Source organism: Rattus norvegicus, chromosome 5 (genome assembly GCF_036323735.1).
Source record: "Rattus norvegicus strain BN/NHsdMcwi chromosome 5, GRCr8, whole genome shotgun sequence".
Taxonomy (NCBI): Eukaryota; Metazoa; Chordata; class Mammalia; order Rodentia; family Muridae; genus Rattus; species Rattus norvegicus.
In genome coordinates, this window is record NC_086023.1 from 65154581 (window position 1) to 65173908 (window position 19328).

The 19328-nt window shown below is 50.2% G+C and overlaps 2 protein-coding genes across 8 annotated transcripts in view; one reads left to right on the forward strand and one right to left on the reverse strand.

Annotated features, from left to right (window-relative positions):
- Nucleotides 1-19328, forward strand: part of Tmod1 (tropomodulin 1) — a 77502-nt gene that overhangs the window by 42519 nt on the left and 15655 nt on the right. For all 4 annotated transcript variants that reach the window (NM_013044.2, XM_063287195.1, XM_039109314.2 and 1 more), the window contains 5 exons: nucleotides 1779-1898; nucleotides 9101-9190; nucleotides 10387-10517; nucleotides 12082-12189; nucleotides 15095-15238. In NM_013044.2, coding sequence (NP_037176.2) covers nucleotides 1779-1898; nucleotides 9101-9190; nucleotides 10387-10517; nucleotides 12082-12189; nucleotides 15095-15238 — 593 coding nt within the window. The remainder of the gene's footprint in view (nucleotides 1-1778; nucleotides 1899-9100; nucleotides 9191-10386; nucleotides 10518-12081; nucleotides 12190-15094; nucleotides 15239-19328) is intronic.
- Tstd2 (thiosulfate sulfurtransferase like domain containing 2) overlaps nucleotides 12782-19328 on the reverse strand; it is a 44164-nt gene continuing 37617 nt past the window's right edge. For 3 of the 4 annotated variants that reach the window (XR_010066411.1, XM_063287911.1, XM_006238089.4), the window contains one exon: nucleotides 12782-15779. The gene's annotated coding sequence lies outside the window, so the exon portion shown is untranslated. Of the gene's footprint in view, nucleotides 17906-19328 lie in introns of all 4 variants that reach the window. The other variant, XM_063287914.1, reaches the window with a different exon arrangement.

Sequence of the window (19328 nt, forward strand, 5' to 3'; positions counted from 1 at the left end):
TGTGTTTGACTTCATTTCGGGACTCGCAGCTCTGTTGTTTGCTGCGCCGTCCCTTATATGCCAGCATGTCACCAGCTTAGTAGTTATGCTTCGAAATCCGTGAGCACGAGGATCTTCATTTTGCTCTTTTGGGGGATCATTTTGGTTATTTGTGTGCCTTTGCTCTTCTGCGCCTGTGAAGAAGACTTCTGGGATTTGGATGGGGATCCTGTTGAATCTACAGGTTGCTTCTTGTGGCCCTGCCTCTTTAATATTACCAGGTTTTCCACTCCATCAAGTCAGAATTTTTTTCAGTTACTCTTTCTGTTTTCTTTACATTTTTTAACAATATTGTAGTTTTGGCGTACATGTATGTAAACCTTATTCCCAAGTGTTTTATCTTTGGTTATTATTGTGAACTGCTTTCCTGATTGCATCTGCATATTTCTATCGCTGGTATATAGAAACGCCACTGCTTTTAGCCTCTGTGCCAACTGTTACTGCATTTATTAGTTCTGACAGTTTTTTGGAGGTGGGGGGATTGGGGTTTTGTTTGTTTGTTTGATCATGGTTTTCCCCCTTTTGGAATATGGAAGTTTAGACTTTCCCCCATATAAGAGCATGTTGTCTGTAGACAGAAACATCTTCTGTACCTCTCATCCGTGCCCATTCACTCTTTAGAACTTCTGATGCAAGGTTGAACGGCCGTGATAAAGCTGTATTCTTGTCTTGATCCTGGTCTTGGGGACTAGTCTCCTTACTTCTGTGATCATAAGCAGTCATTTCTCTGACTCCCTCTGATTGTCCTTCCCCCAAACAGTGCCCGCATGTGCATGGGCTCCTGTGCAGGCGCACGCACACACACAATCATAAACCAAATACCACAGACTAGTTAATTTATAAAGAAAAAACATTCTAGAAGCTCAGATGTTCAAAAGCCGACATCAGAGCGGAGGTGCAGAGCGGTGTTCCTTGCCACATGCTAATGTGGAGTAGTGGAGGGGCTCACTCAGTGAGACAGCAGGCAAGGAAGCTCATGTTTCTCTCTTCCTTATGCAGTCACTAGTGCCATTCCAGGAGCCCAACCTCATGACTTCAACTAATCCTAATGACCTCACCCAAAGCCCCACCTCCACATATCTTTAACATATGAATTTGGGGACCGGGCTCCCAGTGCACAAGCTAGAAGGGACACAGGGAAACCATGTGCAGTTTCTCAGAAATGAAATTAAGGTGTTCATGGTGGTTTTCAAGCTTGATTTTTCACACAGAATTCCTCTAGGACATTTCCCCTCTTGGTGATCCCCATGCTTTCTTTTTCTTTAAGATTTCTTTGATTTTGAATTATGTGTTGTAAGTAAGAATGTGAGTGTGAATCTGGGTGTCCACTGAAGCTGGAGGAGGGCGTCGGGTCCCTGGACTGGAGTTCCAGGTGGTTTTGACTTGCGGGATGTGTGTGCTGAGAATGAACGTGGGTCCACTGCAAAAGCAGTGGGCACTCCACCATGGAGCTATGGCTCTGGCCTTTTGTAATAACTTCTGGACTTCCAACAGTCTCTACTTGTGGACACACAGTGGCCACTCTCATAGTTGCCCCATTCCTCCCTCCCCCACATTTAAGCATGGCACTTTACTAGAATGCTCTCTGCTCCCTTCTATCCCATAATAATCTGCGTGCGCTTTATCTATTTTATGGAAGAATGTTTATAAGTTTTTCTCTCATGTCGGAACCTTTGGTGAAAGGGATCTCAGGCCCCACTGTAGCCACACATCCTGATGGGCACCCTGTGTGTCCGCAGGAAAGATCTGGGTTCCCAAGCAGAAGCCAATGGATCCCGTGCTGGAGAGCGTGACGCTGGAGCCGGAACTGGAGGAGGCCCTAGCAAATGCCTCAGATGCCGAACTATGTGACATTGCAGGTAAGAGACATCGCAGGAGAATACATACATACATACATACATACATACATACATGTGTATATGTGTATATGTGTATATGTATATATACATATACATATCCAAAAACCAAAGTGAAAAAAAATCAAGCTAAAAGCATTCAAGCACACCTGGTCACAGATTCACCTGTTGTTGCCATGAGACCACACCCCAGAGGAATGGGACTATAGCCCATGGAAGGGTAAAGAGCCCTGTCCTAGCCATTCCCACCAGGTTCTGCCCGAGCCACCTGGTAAAAGGCACACAGCTGTGCCTGGAGAGTGTCATGCCCACCCCTCTTACCTGTGCCATCCTCTCCTTACCATGTTCCCAAGCAAACCCCAGCGTGTAGTCTGCTGCTACAGACTCTCGCCGCCACTGCCCTTCCCACTGCTGAACCCCTGCTCTATGCACCCTGCACCCCATCTCTCTGAGGTCCACTGCAGGCTGGACCTGCACCCCACCTGCCTCTGCCCACACTGTGCCCTGGCTCAGTGAGGGGGGGGGGATTTCTGCAGACCAGTGGCATAGGAGAGGGAAGGGATGACGGAGATGAGAAGGCAGTGGGTATACTGCAGGGAGAAAGGCAAGCTGGCCCCAGGGATGCAGTGGGTTCCATGTCTTTCATGAAGGAGGAGGGTAGTGGAGGAAATACTGAGTTCAGTCTGGGTTCTGCACCATCTGAGCTATCCATGGGCCACCCAGACAGAAGTAACCATGCATGATAGCCTAGCGCTCTGCAGGAGGTCTCATTTGGACATGGTCAGAGAGGCCAGGCTCAGGAAGAATGCTTGGCAGGCAGAGCCTGGGTCCAGGGGTTGAGTGGGGCAGGCCTAGCATGGGCCCATCAGCCAGTCACAGTGGGCAAGGGAACAAGGACTAAGAGAAGCCAGGCAGACCTACTGTAAAAGAGCCAAGAAGGCAGAAAGGGTTTCAGGCTGCCCGAGACAGTGGAGCTGAAGCCCAGGCCAGACAAGGCTGCATCTGCCTTTGCTTCATCCATTCTGCCAGTCTCTCAAGACTCTATGTGTGGCTCTCGGTGGCACTGAGGCAGGAGGCTTCCTCTGTGAGCAGCGCTGTTGGGCAGTGATTTAAACTGTGTACTAGTGGTGACCGTGGGCGGTAGAAGTGAAAGCCAGACTGCAGGGACCTGAAGAGAGATCAGACAGAGCAGGCAGGTAGCCTCTTAATCTAGACAGCCCTTGCCTCAACAGAAAGAGACTGTGACAGAGGTGGCAAGGTCCAGAGGACGGTTGTCACTCTAAGCAGCACTGAAGGGACAACTGGTCCCAACAGGAACCCAGGCATGCTGCTCAGGAGCCAGGCTTGCCTCACAAGGCTCAGTGGGTCGTATAAGACGCCAGTAGAGCCATCTCCTTCAGTGTGCCGTGTGTTTCAGCCTCCTACCTTCCCAACATATCCCTTGACTTCTGGTTAATCTGTGCAACTGAGAGAGCAAATACCTTCCCTGCCTGTCTCTATTTACTCCCAGGAGCTGTGTTTATCTGGGGCCTCCTCTGAGTCCCTGCATAACATCATTACCCTGATTAGGGCACACAGGATTAGTAAATGACCGCTGTCAGAGAAGGCTCCTGCCACAGCTTGAGCCACAGCAGAGCAGCCCTCCGGGGCTGAGCGGAGCATCTGGGCCTGCTCTTGAAAACATTTTCCTTGTTGTTGCTGGCAGACAGTTAGGATCTGTCTAAGATCCCAGGCCCCTGTGATGTCGGGGAAGGAGCAGGAGGCTGTGCGTGCACCCATGTTAACCGACTGTCCTTCGGTGCCTGTCATTCCGCTTCAGCCATTACAAGGTGGCAGTGGAACATTTGCTAAGTGACAAACGTGTCCCAGGTGCTGTGTAAGCACCACACAGCACGGTATTTATTGACCGTGACAAATCCTATGAAGTAAATTCTATTATTGTCCCCATTTTACACCCAGACACCAGCTGTTCCTAGGGCTGAGACAGTCAAGGAGCTGAGATGATGTCAGGTTTTTGGCCTTGGGTAAAAAGCAGAACCAGACAGTTGGAAGCAAGCTGCCCTGAATGGACAGAGGTGTTGGTGTGGCCGGCCTACCAGAAGCTGGCAGTTTGCCCAGGAAGGGAGAGTTGGATTCTAAAGCCTAGAGAGGGAGGTGAGGGGTCTGCAGCTGCCTCTAGTCTCCATGCTCTCCCCTATAAGGTGTTTCCGTGAACCAAGTCCCTCACTAGGTCCCTCACACACAGTACCAGTTGCCTGGCTTTCTTACCCACTATGGACTTGGTGATCATGAAAACAATTAAGACACTAAGGAAACAACCCTGCCTGTCCTCATGGGGCCGTGCTCCACAGGCCAATGAGACATGGCCAGTAAGAGTGTCACTCTAAGTGGGACAGGAACAGGACAAGAGAGTCACTTGGATTAAATGATAGGGTCACAGGAAATAAAGACAAAGTCAGACAAGTGGGGGACATAGTGACAGTGTGTTGGGGGGTGGTCCAGGGTGAGACATTCAGGTACAGTGGAAGCTCCCGTCCAGGTCAGGGAGGTGCTTATGTAGCAGCCTCAGTACCTGGAAATGTCAGAAGCCTGTAGACGCACAGAACATGTGATGCACTGATCAGGGGGTGACAGAAGAGAGGAACATTGTTGACAATCCACACGCTAAGTCGTTGAGTTGGTTACATTATGAAACACCCATCTTTTGCTGGGACAAATGAATTTCCATTCTCTGCCCTCGGGGCCCAGGAGGTACAGAGGAGGACAGGCCAGAAATATGTAGGTTTCAATCCTAAATGTGAGTTCTGCTATGCAGAGCAGACTCTGGCAATGCAAAGGTCTTGGCCTGTGCCCTATGACTTTAGCTTATCGGCTATAAAATCTTGAGATTATCAGTGTCTCCTAGCCTCACTCAAGGATTTTGTTTAGCTGGGTTTTAGAAACCCTTGCTTTAGGGCAGAAATGAGTAAAGGAGCCCCACCCTTCCCACAGTTAGGAGGAAACAACTGCCTCCCAAAGGCAATGGGCCAGGTCACTGGTGGCTTCCATGTCTTTAAGCACACGTGCTCTGATTCTGAGACTGTCAGGGGATGTGCCTCATCTTGGAACAGTTTGCTAGTGCCCAGGTTCCAGGCCAGAGTCAGCTTCAGCACCTGTATCTAGGATGTGAGAACACAGCTCTCCTCCCGCCCTCCACCCAGGGCCGCTCAAGCCCACAACAGCTGGAGAAGCCGAGGATGTGCTGTGATCACACTGCATTCTGAGCGGACTTACAAGTGGAAGGAGCCCTGCCAAGGCAGAGAGAGGAAACAGAACTCAGTGTTCTTTTTTAGAGTTCAAAAATAGTCCTTTTTGAGTTTTGAGGATGATCTACACTTTAAAAAAAAAAAAAAGGAAGAGGAAAAATAGAAAAAAAATAAAACAAGTTCCCTGGTGACAACAATTGACTGAGACCTACGAAGAAGGTAGCAACAGGAGACATCAGGGTTTTCTTTGCTTCACTCACTGCTGGGACACAAAAGCCACAACTGTGTGCCTAGGTCCACTGGATTGGTAGTGACCATTTTGAGGCAATGCCCTCCCACTCCCATTTTTCCTTCCTTTCCGGAACCCAAATCTCCTCTGATCTGCCAAGTGGTGCCCTTCCTTCTTCAGCCTGCTATCAGCATATACCACCCACCTCTCCATCTCTCTGTTTGTTCTAGAATTCTCCAGATGAGGGGCTGGCTCTCTTAGACTTTAGACGTCTCAGTGCCCCAGTAGACATAATACTTAACTGCCTTATACACTAGGAGAGTCTTTGCAGGGTCACCTACCAAATCAGGTCCCTGTTAGGTGTGGGAGGGCGTTTGACAGCCCCACGAGGATGCTTATTCTAGAACTCAGAAGAAGGCTAAAACTGTAAGAATTGCTGCGTGACTGCCGAGCCTTCCGGGAAGGTAAGAGTTCGGCATTCAAGCACACACTTGTGCGGGTGCGAAACCCAGAGATCCCAAAGAGGAAATGACCTCTACAAGGTCACCAAAAAGAAAAAAAAAATAGTAACAACCCATGGCTCTTTGCTCTTGGTCCCTTCACGCACTCCTATGCCTCTGTCCAACCCAGCGCAGGATGCTGGGGTTCAAGCACCAGATAGGTTTCCCCTTTTTGCTTTTATTTATTTATTTCCTCACCTCTCTCTGTGTGCGCTCTGAGTCAAAAACAGGCATTTTTAAAAAAGGAGTGTATTTCCTCCGATCTCGGCAAACCTGAGAGCTCTGCGTGGGGGTGGGGCGGGCAGGAGCGCCTCTCTGGAAGGCTACTGCCTGAGGAGATGTGACTCACCTGCTGCTGACTCAGCCCCCGCTCCCTCAGCCCACGGGGACACAGACTAAATTAAAACCTCGAGAGTTGGAAAGACAGCAGCCGCCTCTCTCCTCTCCCCAGCCCTCCACAGTGAGGAGCAAGGCTAATTTTAGCTGAGAAGATTCCTAGGGTAGAGAAGCAGAAGGGACTTTGAGATCATCTCATCATCTCGTTCTCAGTTCCCATCCGGACACCAAAATCACCTCAAGGAACCAGACATCGTTGTGTTCTTCTGTAATCCCAACACTTGAGAGCTTGAGGCAGGAGGATTGTTGAGTTCAAAGTCAGCCTGAGCTACATAGCACATAGCATATCTCTCTCTCTCTCTCTCTCTCTCTCTCTCTCTCTCTCTCTCTCTCCCACGTGTGTACACACACACACACACACACACACACACACACACACACACACACACACTCCAGTCTGGGACATCGACACCGTTTTACAGCTCTCCAAATGGTCTGCATATGCAGCAGCTGTGATTGTCGGTCTTAAATCACCCTAGCTGGACACAGGAGACCAAAGGCCAGTCAGAGGCGTGACTTGCAGGGATGGCACAGAGGACATGGTCAGGACCAGAGCTTGATCTCCTGTATCTTCTTTGAGACCTGGCCTATTCTCCCAGAAAACCTGTCTACTGAAATAGAAATTTGAAGAAAAAGAAAACAAATATTTACAACCTGCTTACTATAGTCTAGAAGAGATTGAAGAGTAGTAATATTCCTCCCTGAGCTGTGGAAGCCCACAGCCCAGCAGAGAAAACACATAGGTGTCTAAGGAATCTAAGAAGGCTCCCTGGAGGAAGCCTTGCACCAAGGACGAGTTGCACCAAGTCTTGAAGTAGTAGAGATAGGATGGTTAAACAAAATATGGATTATGCAGTTGAGTTTGAGTTCTAAATAAACAGGCTTTGTTGTGTCAGCTCTTTAGGAGGCTGAGCCAGGAACATCAGAGTTCAAAGTCAGCCTTGTCTACATAAAGGCACCACCTTTGTACTGAGGTTCACTGTGGCATAGAAAGGATACTAGGGAGAGAGAGACAGAGAGACAGAGAGACAGAGACAGAGACACAGAGACAGAGAGAGAGACAGAGACACAGAGACACAGAGACACAGAGACAGAGACAGAGAGACACAGAGACAGACAGAGACAGACAGAGACAGAGAGAGACAGAGAGGAATCTAAGAAGGCTCCCTGGAGGAAGCCTTGCACCAAGGACGAGTTGCACCAAGTCTTGAAGTAGTAGAGATAGGATGGTTAAACAAAATATGGATTATGCAGTTGAGTTTGAGTTCTAAATAAACAGGCTTTGTTGTGTCAGCTCTTTAGGAGGCTGAGCCAGGAACATCAGAGTTCAAAGTCAGCCTTGTCTACATAAAGGCAGCCTGGGCGATGCAGTGAGACCTATCTCAAAATAAAATGTAAAGAGAGGGTTGGGAATTTATCTCAGTAGTAGAGCACTTACCAAGCATGCTATAGGCTCCGGATTCAATTTCCAGACCTGGACAAGGGCCCACAGTTTTGAATAATTTATCTCAAATATTGAACAGGGCATATTTGTGCTGAGGGATTGATTATCAGAGGTCTTTTCTGGCCCAGAGCAGTGCTACGGGGTGGGGTAGGAGGGTCATCCTGTTGTCCCACCACCTATCCAACCCAACCCGGTTCCTCTTCCCTGTCTCTCCCGACCTCCAACTCCACTCATCTGCTTCTGCGCTTTACTACCCACCGTCCATGCTGCCTGGAACGTTCTTTCTCCCTTCCCTTGACTTCAGCCTTCCCTTCCCAAGCCCCTTGTTGTGCTTTTCTGGGATGTTCTTTCCAACACTTGACCCCTCCTGAGCTATCTGGGTTTTAATTGGCCCTTGCTCAGCTCTGCTTGCTCTCATTAGGTTGTGGGCTGCATGGGCAGAGCCTTTCATAGTTCAGTCCCTCGGAGCTCGCACACAATGAAGGCGCTCAGCAAACGCCAAAGAAACCGATGAGCTAAAGAACAACATATAGTGGTGAAGCTGTGCTGCCATCTCCAGAAAGATCTTTCTGACTGTTCTGTGATGAATGTTGGGAAGTAGATAGCAGGAAGAAGCCAAAGTCATGGTAACGCGGCTCTGTTAATGCAGATGTTTCTTCAGGAACGATGGGGTAATGGCCTGACGGCCCCCACCCTAAGTTGAAAATATCATAAATCAAGATGCACTTAATGCCTGGTTGAGCACAACAGAGCGCCTGACCGAGGGTGCCGCCATGTTGGTTTTTTTTTTTTTCTCCTGGTGATGGCAGATCGACTGAGCACAGGGTCATTGACTTGATCTAGAATCTTGAGTATCTTATCAGATGCCTCCAGCCTGGAAAAGATAGAGATGTAAATCAAAGTTTGGCTTCTACTCACCATGTATCACTTTCGATACCATCACAAAGCTGAAAGATTATAATGGGACCATTGTAAGTTGACGGCAGCCAGAAAAGAATAGATTTTCCACCAGGGCAGAGGTCCTGGCAAGGGAAATAGGATGACCTGAGAGACCTCGAAGATCCAAAGGGTCTGAGAGACAGGGCAGAAGAAGGAAGTGCTCTCCTTGGAAAAGATGCTTGCTGGGAAGACTCATTCTGTTGGGTTGTTTTGGGTAGGTGTACACGTTGGACCCCACGGAGATCAGGGAATCTGTGACCACAGCCAAAGGGAGGTTGGGTACCTGAGAAACACAGGAGTGAAAACTAGGATGAAAATAACCCACATTTTTACATTTCCATGTGTATGGTTCTTACCATTTCTGTGAGCAAAGCTCCCAACCTGTGGAAGATGGGTCCCCAGGAGATCTCTCTGTGACCATAAGAGTCATGGATCTCCCTTTATCCCCACAGCTATTCTGGGCATGCACACGCTCATGAGCAACCAGCAGTACTACCAAGCCTTGGGCAGCAGCTCCATCGTGAACAAGGAGGGGCTCAACAGTGAGTATACACAGCCCTGCTTGGCTGCCATCCCTTTTCCTTGCCGGGCCCCGAGACTGGTTCTCAGAGGGCACCTTGGAAGAGAGACGCCTCCTCCTGCACCTTGGTGCCGTGCTCCTGATACTCTGGTTCACTGCACATATTGTGCAAGCACGTCTCTTCTTGTTGTCCTTTGAGTCTGCTGGGGTTTTATGTGTCCGCATCAAAGCCTTCTTCCTCTCAATGCCTCATTTTCTTCTAAAGGTTTTAGAGATTTGCTTCTTATATTCGGTGTTTTAATCCTCCCAGAATGGATATTTTCTGTGCAACGGGATGAGATTCGACTTCATTTGGGGTGCGTGTGTGTGTGTGTGCACGTGCGCGCGTGTGCGTGTATACACTTGTGGAAGCCAGAAGTCAGTGTCTTCCTCAGTTGCTTTCTACCTTATATCTTGAGACAGTCTCTCAGAGAACCTAGAACTCGCTAATTGGCTAGCCAGTGAGATCCTAGGATCTCCCTCTCCTGACCTCCCCAGCACCATAACTACAGGCACAGGCTGCTGCATGCAGATTCCTCCTACTTTCTGAGAGTAGAACTTAGGTCGTCCTGCTTGTGAGACAAGCATTTAGTTAAAATTTTTGATAGATATCTAATGTTTTCCCCACAGTATTCTTTAAAAAATGTATTCTTGAGTACTCTGTGGTTCTCTCTTTCTCCTCAGTTTCTCCCTGTTCTGTCCTCTGAGACCCTCTGGCCTTTCCTGGGCCCATGTCACAGTGTCTCAATTATTCAACTGCATTGTTCTAAGATGACATTTTGGGACCAAAAGGAAATGAGGGTGCCAAGGGAATGCATATCCTTCCTCTTGGAAGGGAACTGCATTTCTCTCCAGCCCAGTCCTCAGCTTACCCTCCTGGGAGCCCACTAGGGATAATGAGCATGGTGATATACCAACCCCGCCTGGACAGACAAATGCTTGAGAGTCAGCTAATTCACCAGGTCTTGTAAGAACTCAAACACAGCATCCAGGGATAGCCCAGACCTTTTGGATTTCTCCCTGACTTCTTTCAACACATTGCAGCCCCTTGTACCCCTGTAATGTGCTGTCTCCCTTATACCCTGTGTTCAATGACTGCTTCCCCTCAGGGAGCCCTTATGTTGGGAGAAGGTGATGCCTATATTTCTGTGAGCCAACTCCTTTTATCCCTTACCATAGGTGTGATCAAACCCACACAGTACAAGCCTGTGCCTGATGAAGAACCAAATTCAACAGATGTAGAGGAAACGCTGGAGCGAATAAAGAACAATGACCCAGAACTTGAAGAGGTTAATCTTAACAACATCCGGGTAAAGTCCTGCCATTTCACTTCATGGGTATTGGGGGTAAGGGTTTTCAGTTTGGGGGTGGGGGGATATGTCTTGGCATACTGATGCCAGCAGTCCAGGCCATATCGATCATCAAGTCCAAATACATATTTGGACCTGGGCCTGGGTATTTCTAGATCAGGAATAAAGAAAAGCCTTTACTAGTGGGAGCATTGCAGGGGTGACTGGTGTGGACAGGCAAATCTCTCAGTCCTGGTTTCTTTCTGAGGACAATTCCAGGCTCAGAAGTCAACCATAGTCCAAGTTAGTGATCTGGACACCTGCCACATTGTTCAAAAGCACAGAGATTTTCTGTGATAAAATCGTGAGTCAGAACCACACTGCGGCACGGGACTTCAAGGCTGGCAAAGCCCTGCGCTACAAAGACTGGGGGATCACAAATCCCACTGCTCCTGAGATGTCACTGTTATAACCAAACAGATTTTACAGTCAGGGAAGGGAGACCTGAGCTGTGTGCTGTAGCTTTGCGGCCACCAGGGCAGGGTGCAGGAGGAATGTGGAAGCAGGCATAGCTGCCTGCCCACCTGCTCTCCTTGAGGCCCTGGGATTAGCCATGAGAGGGGTAAAACAAGAAGCCAGCCCCCTCCTTTCTTCTCAGCTTTCCTCAGTGGCTGCCAATTCTAGGCACAATCAGATTGGAAACCTGTACCCCAGTTTTCTCCTCCGTCTGGCTCCTTGTCCTGCTCCCACGGGGGCTTAGGTGACACTTTGAAACGAGAGCCCTGGGAAAGCAGAGCCATGGGTTCTCTGTCTCTGTCTCTGTCTCTGTGCCTCCACTGTCCACCTTGTGAGAGATGCTGACACAATACAGACTTGTATGTCCCGGACAGTTAATACCGCCTCAAGGCAGGCAGACACAAGAAGTGAGAGCTCAATGAGAGGCCTCGGCCTCAGTTTCCCTTCTGTACCAAGAGGCAGTTGGACAGAGATAAGGTTTTCAGTCAAGAGAGTAAAAAGCAAACGCCAGAGTCCAGGCCTCCCTGAGGTTCTGTGTGTGACGGTCTGGGGTTGGCTTGCATATAAGCATGATAAACTGCCCCAGGACCAACAGACATGCAGCCATTGCAGACACTTTGGGACAGAGTAAAGTCAGTATATCTTCCCATTCGGTCTTTCGGAACAGACCCAAAGAGGGGAAGAGTGTCCCCCGGTGTCACACAGTATGTCGCATGCACTGTTAGTCACTAAGTGGAAGTCAGGGTCCAGCCCTGCCCTTCTCCTAGTCCTGGACCTTTTGTACACTATTCCTCCCAGCTCCAGGCCTTGAGTGCTACCTCTCCTCCAGCTTCCCCTTGCAGGGAAGAGCGTGGGTCCTTTCTGAAAATTTCAGGGGTGATTCTATCAATCCATGTACTGGAGGATCCTCAGTCCCATCCTGTAGCATGAGGCCCATTCAGAGACTTGCTAGGACTCAGCAGGGAGCCAGGTTTGGGGCAGAGCTATGTCCCCTCCCTCCTGCAGTCACCTACCCCCAACCCCGCCCCATGCCGGGCTGCTGTTCACTTTTCTGCCTTTCTTCTTGCAGAATATTCCCATACCCACTCTCAAGGCGTACGCGGAAGCCCTGAAAGAGAACTCCTACGTGAAGAAGTTCAGCATCGTGGGGACCCGCAGCAATGACCCTGTGGCATTTGTATGTTCTGACCTCTCTGCTCTGCTGTGTAGTCAGTCACTGGGGACTCAGGCCTGGTCCCACTGATGTGTGGTGAGGGAGGAGACCCAGCTAGGAGCCAGGGGAGGATACAGACAGATGGGGCAGCCATTACACAGTGCCCTGTGCTCGCCCCAGCTAATCCTTGCAACCACCCTGCTCTGGGTAAGGTGGGTCTCCCGGGGAGGTTAGGCAACTAGCCTTGTCCAAAGCCACACAAAAAGAAAAGCGGATATGACGTTGAACAAATACACTGTCTTCCACACTGGCCCTTCTCTACTCAACACTCCTCATTCAGGCAAAGCTCGGCCCCTTCTCAGGGACCCAGTTTCTCCATCTCTCAAGTCACCATCCTCATTAATGAATCCCAGGGACCAATTTTACTGTTACAAGTGTCTCTAAAAATACTGCCAGTCAGCCAGGTATGGTGATGGGTATACCTGTAATAGCAGCATTTAGGAAGTGGAGGCAGGAGGATGAGAAGCTTGAGACTGGCCTGGGTTACAGGAGCTCTCAACAAACAAAGAAACAAACAAACAAACAAACAAACAAACAAACAAACCATACGAGAAAGTAAACTGCACTTATTGTAAAGTAACTTTTATTTTTTTTAAACGTCCAACAGTCTATGCATAATACTGAATTTACCGAATTAGACTCTGGGAACCTTCCTGTAACTAGCCTCATATCCCACATTCACGATCATACCCATCTGTCTTGTCTTGAAGACAGCTGAGAGGTATAGCCTGGGGTGGCTGCTCTACCACAGGGAGCAGGGGAGACGCAGGAATTAGCTTTCCAAGGAGGAATGGGAGCAGCAATAGAGCTCTTCCCAATTTTAAAATGAAATAACTGAATGGGCTCACGTGTGTGTGTGTGTGTGTGTGTGTGTGTGTGTGTGTGTGTGTGTGTCCACAAAGGCATTTCATAGCCTGCCAGTCTGGGAATGTCTAGATCTATGACCTCTGTCTGACCTCAGTGAATCCTGCCTCTGTCTGTAGTGACATAGCTGGCAAAACCCCATGTACTACTTGTTCATGGTTCAGAAACCAGGCTCGACAGGCTGGCACTCAGCTCCATGCCACGGAAGGTTTGGAGGCACGGACTCCATGCCAGGCTGACAGCTGATGGCAGGCCCTTCATACCTGCATACTTATTACCAAGTGCTGAAATGTTTCTGGCCTGTTGCTAGACCAGGTGCCAGAGCCCTTAGAGTCCCCCCTTCCCCCACACACACTGCCTGCCCTGGTACCTACCTCCTACCTTCTGTTCCTCTAGTGTGACCCAACACACAGGATCTGACACATGGCACAACCGGACCCCAGGGCCTGTCCAGTTACCAGCCTGTACAAGGCTTGGTACACCTGTCTGCGAACTGTCAGACAGGGTTAATGGTCAGACCAGACTTTTCCTGGGAGAGGGGTATTCCTCTGAGAGGCCACCTTACACAGATTGGAGACAACCACAGGTCATAGAGAAGCTGACACACCACCTCTGGGCATGCTCGAATGAAGGAGCCAAAGGAGAGAGAGAGTTTCAGCATGAAGGCTTCCTGGGAGCTGGGCCTCTGGCAGGGTTCAGCAAGCTGGGGGAGCACAATAGGGCAGCCATTCCTGGCATCACTTCTGACACCCTGGCACAACCATCACGGTGTCCCAGGCCTCTCAGCTGCTGGGATCGTTTTTCCCCATGACACATCGTTTCCACCAGCTGCTAATTACCTCATTTCCTTCAGAGGCTCCGATTGTCATCTACACCCTCCCCTTCCCCACCCCCATCAGCAAGATCCCTCTCAAACGTGCTGAGGGCCATCTGAGCCCTACTCTGCAGGCTGGCCCTGTACTCTCTGGGGCTCAGAGGAAGACCATGTGGCATAGAGGAGACGAGATGAGCACATACACGGGGAGATGGAGACTCCCCAGGGGCCTCAGTGGTCACTGCTTGATGCCCTACTATGTGCTGGGCACTCTGTGGTAATATCAGACATTAAGGTGCATTTTCAGCCCACAAGCGTAGATAGTCTGGTGGTGGAGGCACGCCAATGAGAAAAATGGAAGGGCGTGGGAACGTTGCCGAGATACCCGTCGGTAGGGTACTTGCCTTACAAACACGAGAACCTGAGCAAAGTCCCAAACACTGTGTAAAAAACTGGGCAGAGTGGCTCTCCAAAGTGCTGGAGAGGTGGGCACAGGACAAGCTCTGAGGCCCTCTGACCACCCAATCTAGACTAGCTGATGAGCTCTGTCCAGGCCAGTGAGAGAGGCTGTCTCAAGGGGAGTAGATGGCGTTTATGAAGATGACGTTGGAGTTGACTTCTGACTGCCACATGCACACACATACATATACCTGTACCTTAGTGAACATGCGAACACAGGAATACGAATACATGCACACGCCTGCGTATGAATGAACACGCATGCACACACAACAAGAACAACAACTAGAGATTTGAGGAATGTAGGCTCCATGAAGGAATTGTGGGTAAGTTCTGCAAGGTTCCAGAGAACAGGCCCTGGGTGGCCGGAGATGTCAGCAAAGCTCTTGGAGCGAGAGGCGTTGAGAAGGGCCTTGAAGGATGAACTAGACTTGACAGGTGAAGTGGAACCTTCCAAGTGGTCAAATGAAAAGGCTCTGCGTATATGCAGTAGACCCAGAGAGCCAAGGCAGCCCAGGGGAGGAGACGTGGCCCAGAGACTCGGGCCTGCTGATGAGCATTCTCCAGCAGGGGTGTCGGGGAGCCACGCAGGATGCAGGAGAGCAGAGACAGAGACGCGCTTAGAAAGGTAGTGCGTGAGACTGTCCGGCTGAGCTGCTTGGTGTGGTTGTGGGTCTGCTCAACCCTTGCCCAAGGGCATTCAGGAGGCCCTGCTTTTCTCTTGCCGTCAAGGCTCTTGCTGAAATGCTGAAGGTGAACAAGGTGTTGAAGACGCTGAATGTCGAGTCCAACTTCATCTCCGGAGCTGGGATCCTGTGCCTGGTGGAAGCTCTCCCCCACAACACTTCTCTGGTCGAACTGAAAATCGACAACCAGGTGAGTCAGGCAGCGGTCTGCTCGTGCGTTCCCCACACAGGGTAGTGAGCACCTGCCCACTCGTTGCTAGGCAGAGCAGAGGACACTGATGACAGATGCCCCAGAGCCCACTGTGTTCCCGGGCAGACCCTCCATCAACACTGCCTGCTTTCTTTCTAGCCATGTGCTCTGCCAACTTCTTTGTGTCCCCACGTGTTGGGTCTCTCCTCAGCATCAGCTTTATGCCTTGGCTTTGAGGGTGTCCTTTCTTAGACCCAGAACAAACGAGCTTCCTTCCAAGCCCTGCAGGTCGCCTCAGCTGTTCTGTCAAGGAACCTGAGACGTAGAGTTCAGAGTGCACGGATCCCATAAACGGTGGTGCTGTTCACCAGGAGCAGCCTGTCTCCCTCAGTGTTTCCATTTGACCTGGCTTTGAAGTCTCCTTCCTGTTGCTCCTCCTCTCTGGGTGGTTCTGTCTTTATCCTGTGGAGTTAGCTCCTGCTTGTTTGAGTTCTGTGGTTTCCTCATTTCTCCTGGGGGCAACTCTTTTGGTCTTGGTTGTCTAAGAGAAAGTTAATAACCAGAATTGAGCATAGAAATAGCACAGATGTTAGGCAGCTGTGGGTTGCTCTGGAGGTGGGTGGCTCAGGGCTACCTTGTGTCCCTCAGCTCTGATCTTCACACCATTCCTCTGGAGGATGTGGGCGTGGTCAGCCTCTGCTGAAAGAGGCTAAGAAAGGGTGACTCGGCACCTAGGAGGACTCCACATCTCCCAACTCCCTAGCCCACTCTATCCACTACTGCACATTGCTTCCTAGACCAAGTCACTATCTTCTTTATAGATAGATGGGGAAAGCAGGGATTTTTCTCTGCAGGAGAAAACGTGGCTGAGTGGTTGCGAATATACCCAAGGAGAGACTGGAAGGCAACACTGTGACATGATTGTGCCCAAGCAAGGCCACAAGTAACTCTCTCATCGTAAAACGTGGCAGGCTGAAAGTGCTTAGAACATAAATGTATAGATCGATCGCAACAGGCTCGTGACCCTGTCCCAGGCAGAACTAAGCATCGCCAGCCTCCAGAGGCCTCAGGCCCCAGGCCGCCTCATCTTAGCCAAGGCTTTTGAAAACTTCCCAGTTTGCTCCCAGGCCATAGACTTCTGGAACATCCTATGCTCACATACCCATTCCCTACCTAGAAGGACCTCTTGCTTCAGGTGACTTTGTGCCTCGCAGAGAGTGCTAAATCATCCGAGACCAGGATAAAGAGTAACGTGTTCATCTCCGCCAGGCTGCACCTCGGCGATGCACTTGGCTGGTCAGCCTTGAATCACCCTGGCAACAGGAGAGTAGAAGACTCTGGGAAGAGGCAGACGCTACATACACCTTCCCTCCCTCCCTTCTTTCTTTCCTTTCTCCCATTTTTAAAAAAAGAGCCTTTACACCTTATGAATGGCTCTTATGAAGAGAACGTCAGGAGAGGGTAGAGACCTTCGCTCTTAGCCTCTGTAACTCCTCTAAGCCTTTCTACCCAGAGAGAAATAGATAGGCCCTCTGTGGTTCCCCCGCCCTTCAGCTTCCACATGAGCTTCTCAGGAGATGGTGCTGGGCCCGGGTCATCTTCTTATCCTAGTGCCCAGCCTGGGCCTCGGGGTACTTGGTAAGCAAATGTGCCCTGGATGGTTATGTATTCTGTTCCCTACACAGTGAGAGGGGCCCAGAGGAAAGCTTTGCAAGCTGTATGAGAGAGAGAGAGAAAGAGAGAGAGAGAGAGAGAGAGAGAGAGAGAGAGAGAGAGAGAGAGAACACATCACTAATTTATATAAAGAGGCTGCATATTGTCATGTGAATTAGCTGCTGGGTTGCACTGGGCATCTCTCATATGCTGGTATCCTTGATGCTACATTGGCCCTGCCTCTCTCTGCCTTGTTCCTTGGCTGTTGATGGCTCTGATCCCCTGCAGGCGAGAAAGGCAGAGCAGATGGATCACAGCCTGCCTCAGCAGCACCACCCCCAGTTTGGCTATTCACGGGATTTCTGTCCTGGCCAGGAAGGAGTCAGGGTCTACACAGCATCAGCTGAAACCTGGCTCTCAGGGCAGACCGTCAGCCAAAGATGGTTGGGACGATGGACTTGATCGCTGAAGTGGTGGCTGACATCAAGCTGCCCACCTTCCCTGGTCAGCTAAGTTCCATCATTGCCCCAGGAACCAAGAGAGAGCTTGTGCTCATCGTTTGCTTCACCCTGGTCAAACACCCTAGCGTAAGAACATCAGTGAACACCAGCCTCAGTTTCCCTTCTTGTAAATAAGGAAAACGAACAGCTCTCCTCCTAAGGGGATTACAGATCTGGCATCATCAGTAACGTTTAGAATCGCTGTGCAGGTTGTCTGGGAGTCTCACTCACTCACACTGGCTGCTTTATGTCCCTGTTCTCACTCGATGCTCACCCTGTAAGTGACTCCAATGGCCACGAGGACAACGTCACCTGCCCAAGGTCGCACATGGACCGAGGGAGATCCTAACTCAGCTCTGTATGACTTTAAAGCCCGCATTCGGTGCCTGTGGCATTATTGGAATAACTGTGATTTTTGTGAACCTACCCTGGTCTTTCTCTTCCATTTTGTCTCCCTTGGGCATGCTAGCCTCTGTGAAAATGAGGTTCCAGTTGAGTCCTCCTAGAAAGTCACCTGGGTAGGACGAGAGACAGGCACAGAAATGACCTTTGTATGCGGTGCTTCTGTACCAGATGGGGTTGGGTGTGGGTGAGAGCCAGTTGAGGGAGCAACCATAGTCAAAAAAATGGTCAGAGAAGGTGTCAGGAAGAAGAAAGAAAGCATCAGAATAAATCCAGAGAGTGGAAGATGTCTCAAAGGAAAGACGTGGGGGCAACCAGAGGAGAAGGAAGTAGAGCCTGGAGCCCATCCAGGTAGGACTTTGGGGGTCCAAAAGAAGCCTGTAGAACTGGGGGGGATTAAGAGGCAAAGGGCCTTGTGGGTAAGCATGTAGACCCTGCCATGGCAAGATGGCCACTGGCTGGACAGGTAAGATCAGGAGCGAAGAGAAGTCTAAGAGGCCAGCAGAAGCTACAACCAAGCCTTCTGGCCCTTGGGTGGCTCTCCTGCCTAACTGAGGTCCTCAGGCTGGAATAGGGCCTGGTGAGAAAGGGTTGAGAGGGGGAAGACAGGCTTGGGTTGGAGGCTTCACAGACTCAGGCTCAGAAAAGGGCCATGTGTGTGTTACAGTGTGTCCCAGGAGCCCTGGACAAACAGTTGTCTTCTCATGGTGGCCTGGGTGAGAGGGAGGAACCAGGAGGAGGTGACAAGAGGCATTGATTTATCCCTCCTCCTTGGTTCATCACCGAGGTCCTTGAAGGCCGGAGTATTTGCCTCAGTCCTTGGAACAGTAACCTGTGTTGAGAGACTCTCCTTCTTTCTCCTTTTACGGCCAAAGAAAGGGACTTGGGGCATTCTACCCGGGGTGACATGGATGCTGAGGCAACCAGTTTGTTTACTCAGTGCTTCTCCTTATCTCCAGGCAATGTTCTGCTTCTGCCCAAAACTGCCCAAAGCCGGCAAGGGTGGGGAGCAAAAGAGGCCTGGGCTGGGCTGAAAAGCACTGAGTATCTCACCAGCTCTCCTTTATAGGTGGGGAAATGGAGGACCTGAGGAGTGGGGTTTGCTGTAGTCACAGGCCGTTGTCCAAGACAGAACCGGCATCCAGGCTGTATGTTGGAGAGAAAAAGCTTTACCCTGCCCATGAAGTAGACTCTAAACACAGGGTGCTTGGAGACCCCCATCCCTCAGCATTGCTCTGCTTCCTGATTCCCGCCCCCCGCACCCCCAACAGTGATGTACCCAGCAGTCAGTCCCTCCCCAGTCTTTCAGAGTTCCTCAGAACAGACCAGGCCTGGAAACACGACCCCTCGAATGAGGATGTGTTCACCATCTGGGTGTATTGATTACAGGTCCCACTTTCCCTCTGCTATGTGACAGGGAGCCTGCTTGCTATTTTGAACAGAGGCCATAGGAAATGGATTGTGCATTCATGCATGTTGTTTTTCCAAGTTAATTTATTTGTGTCTGATTTTTCTCTAATTCAGCGCTGTCTGGG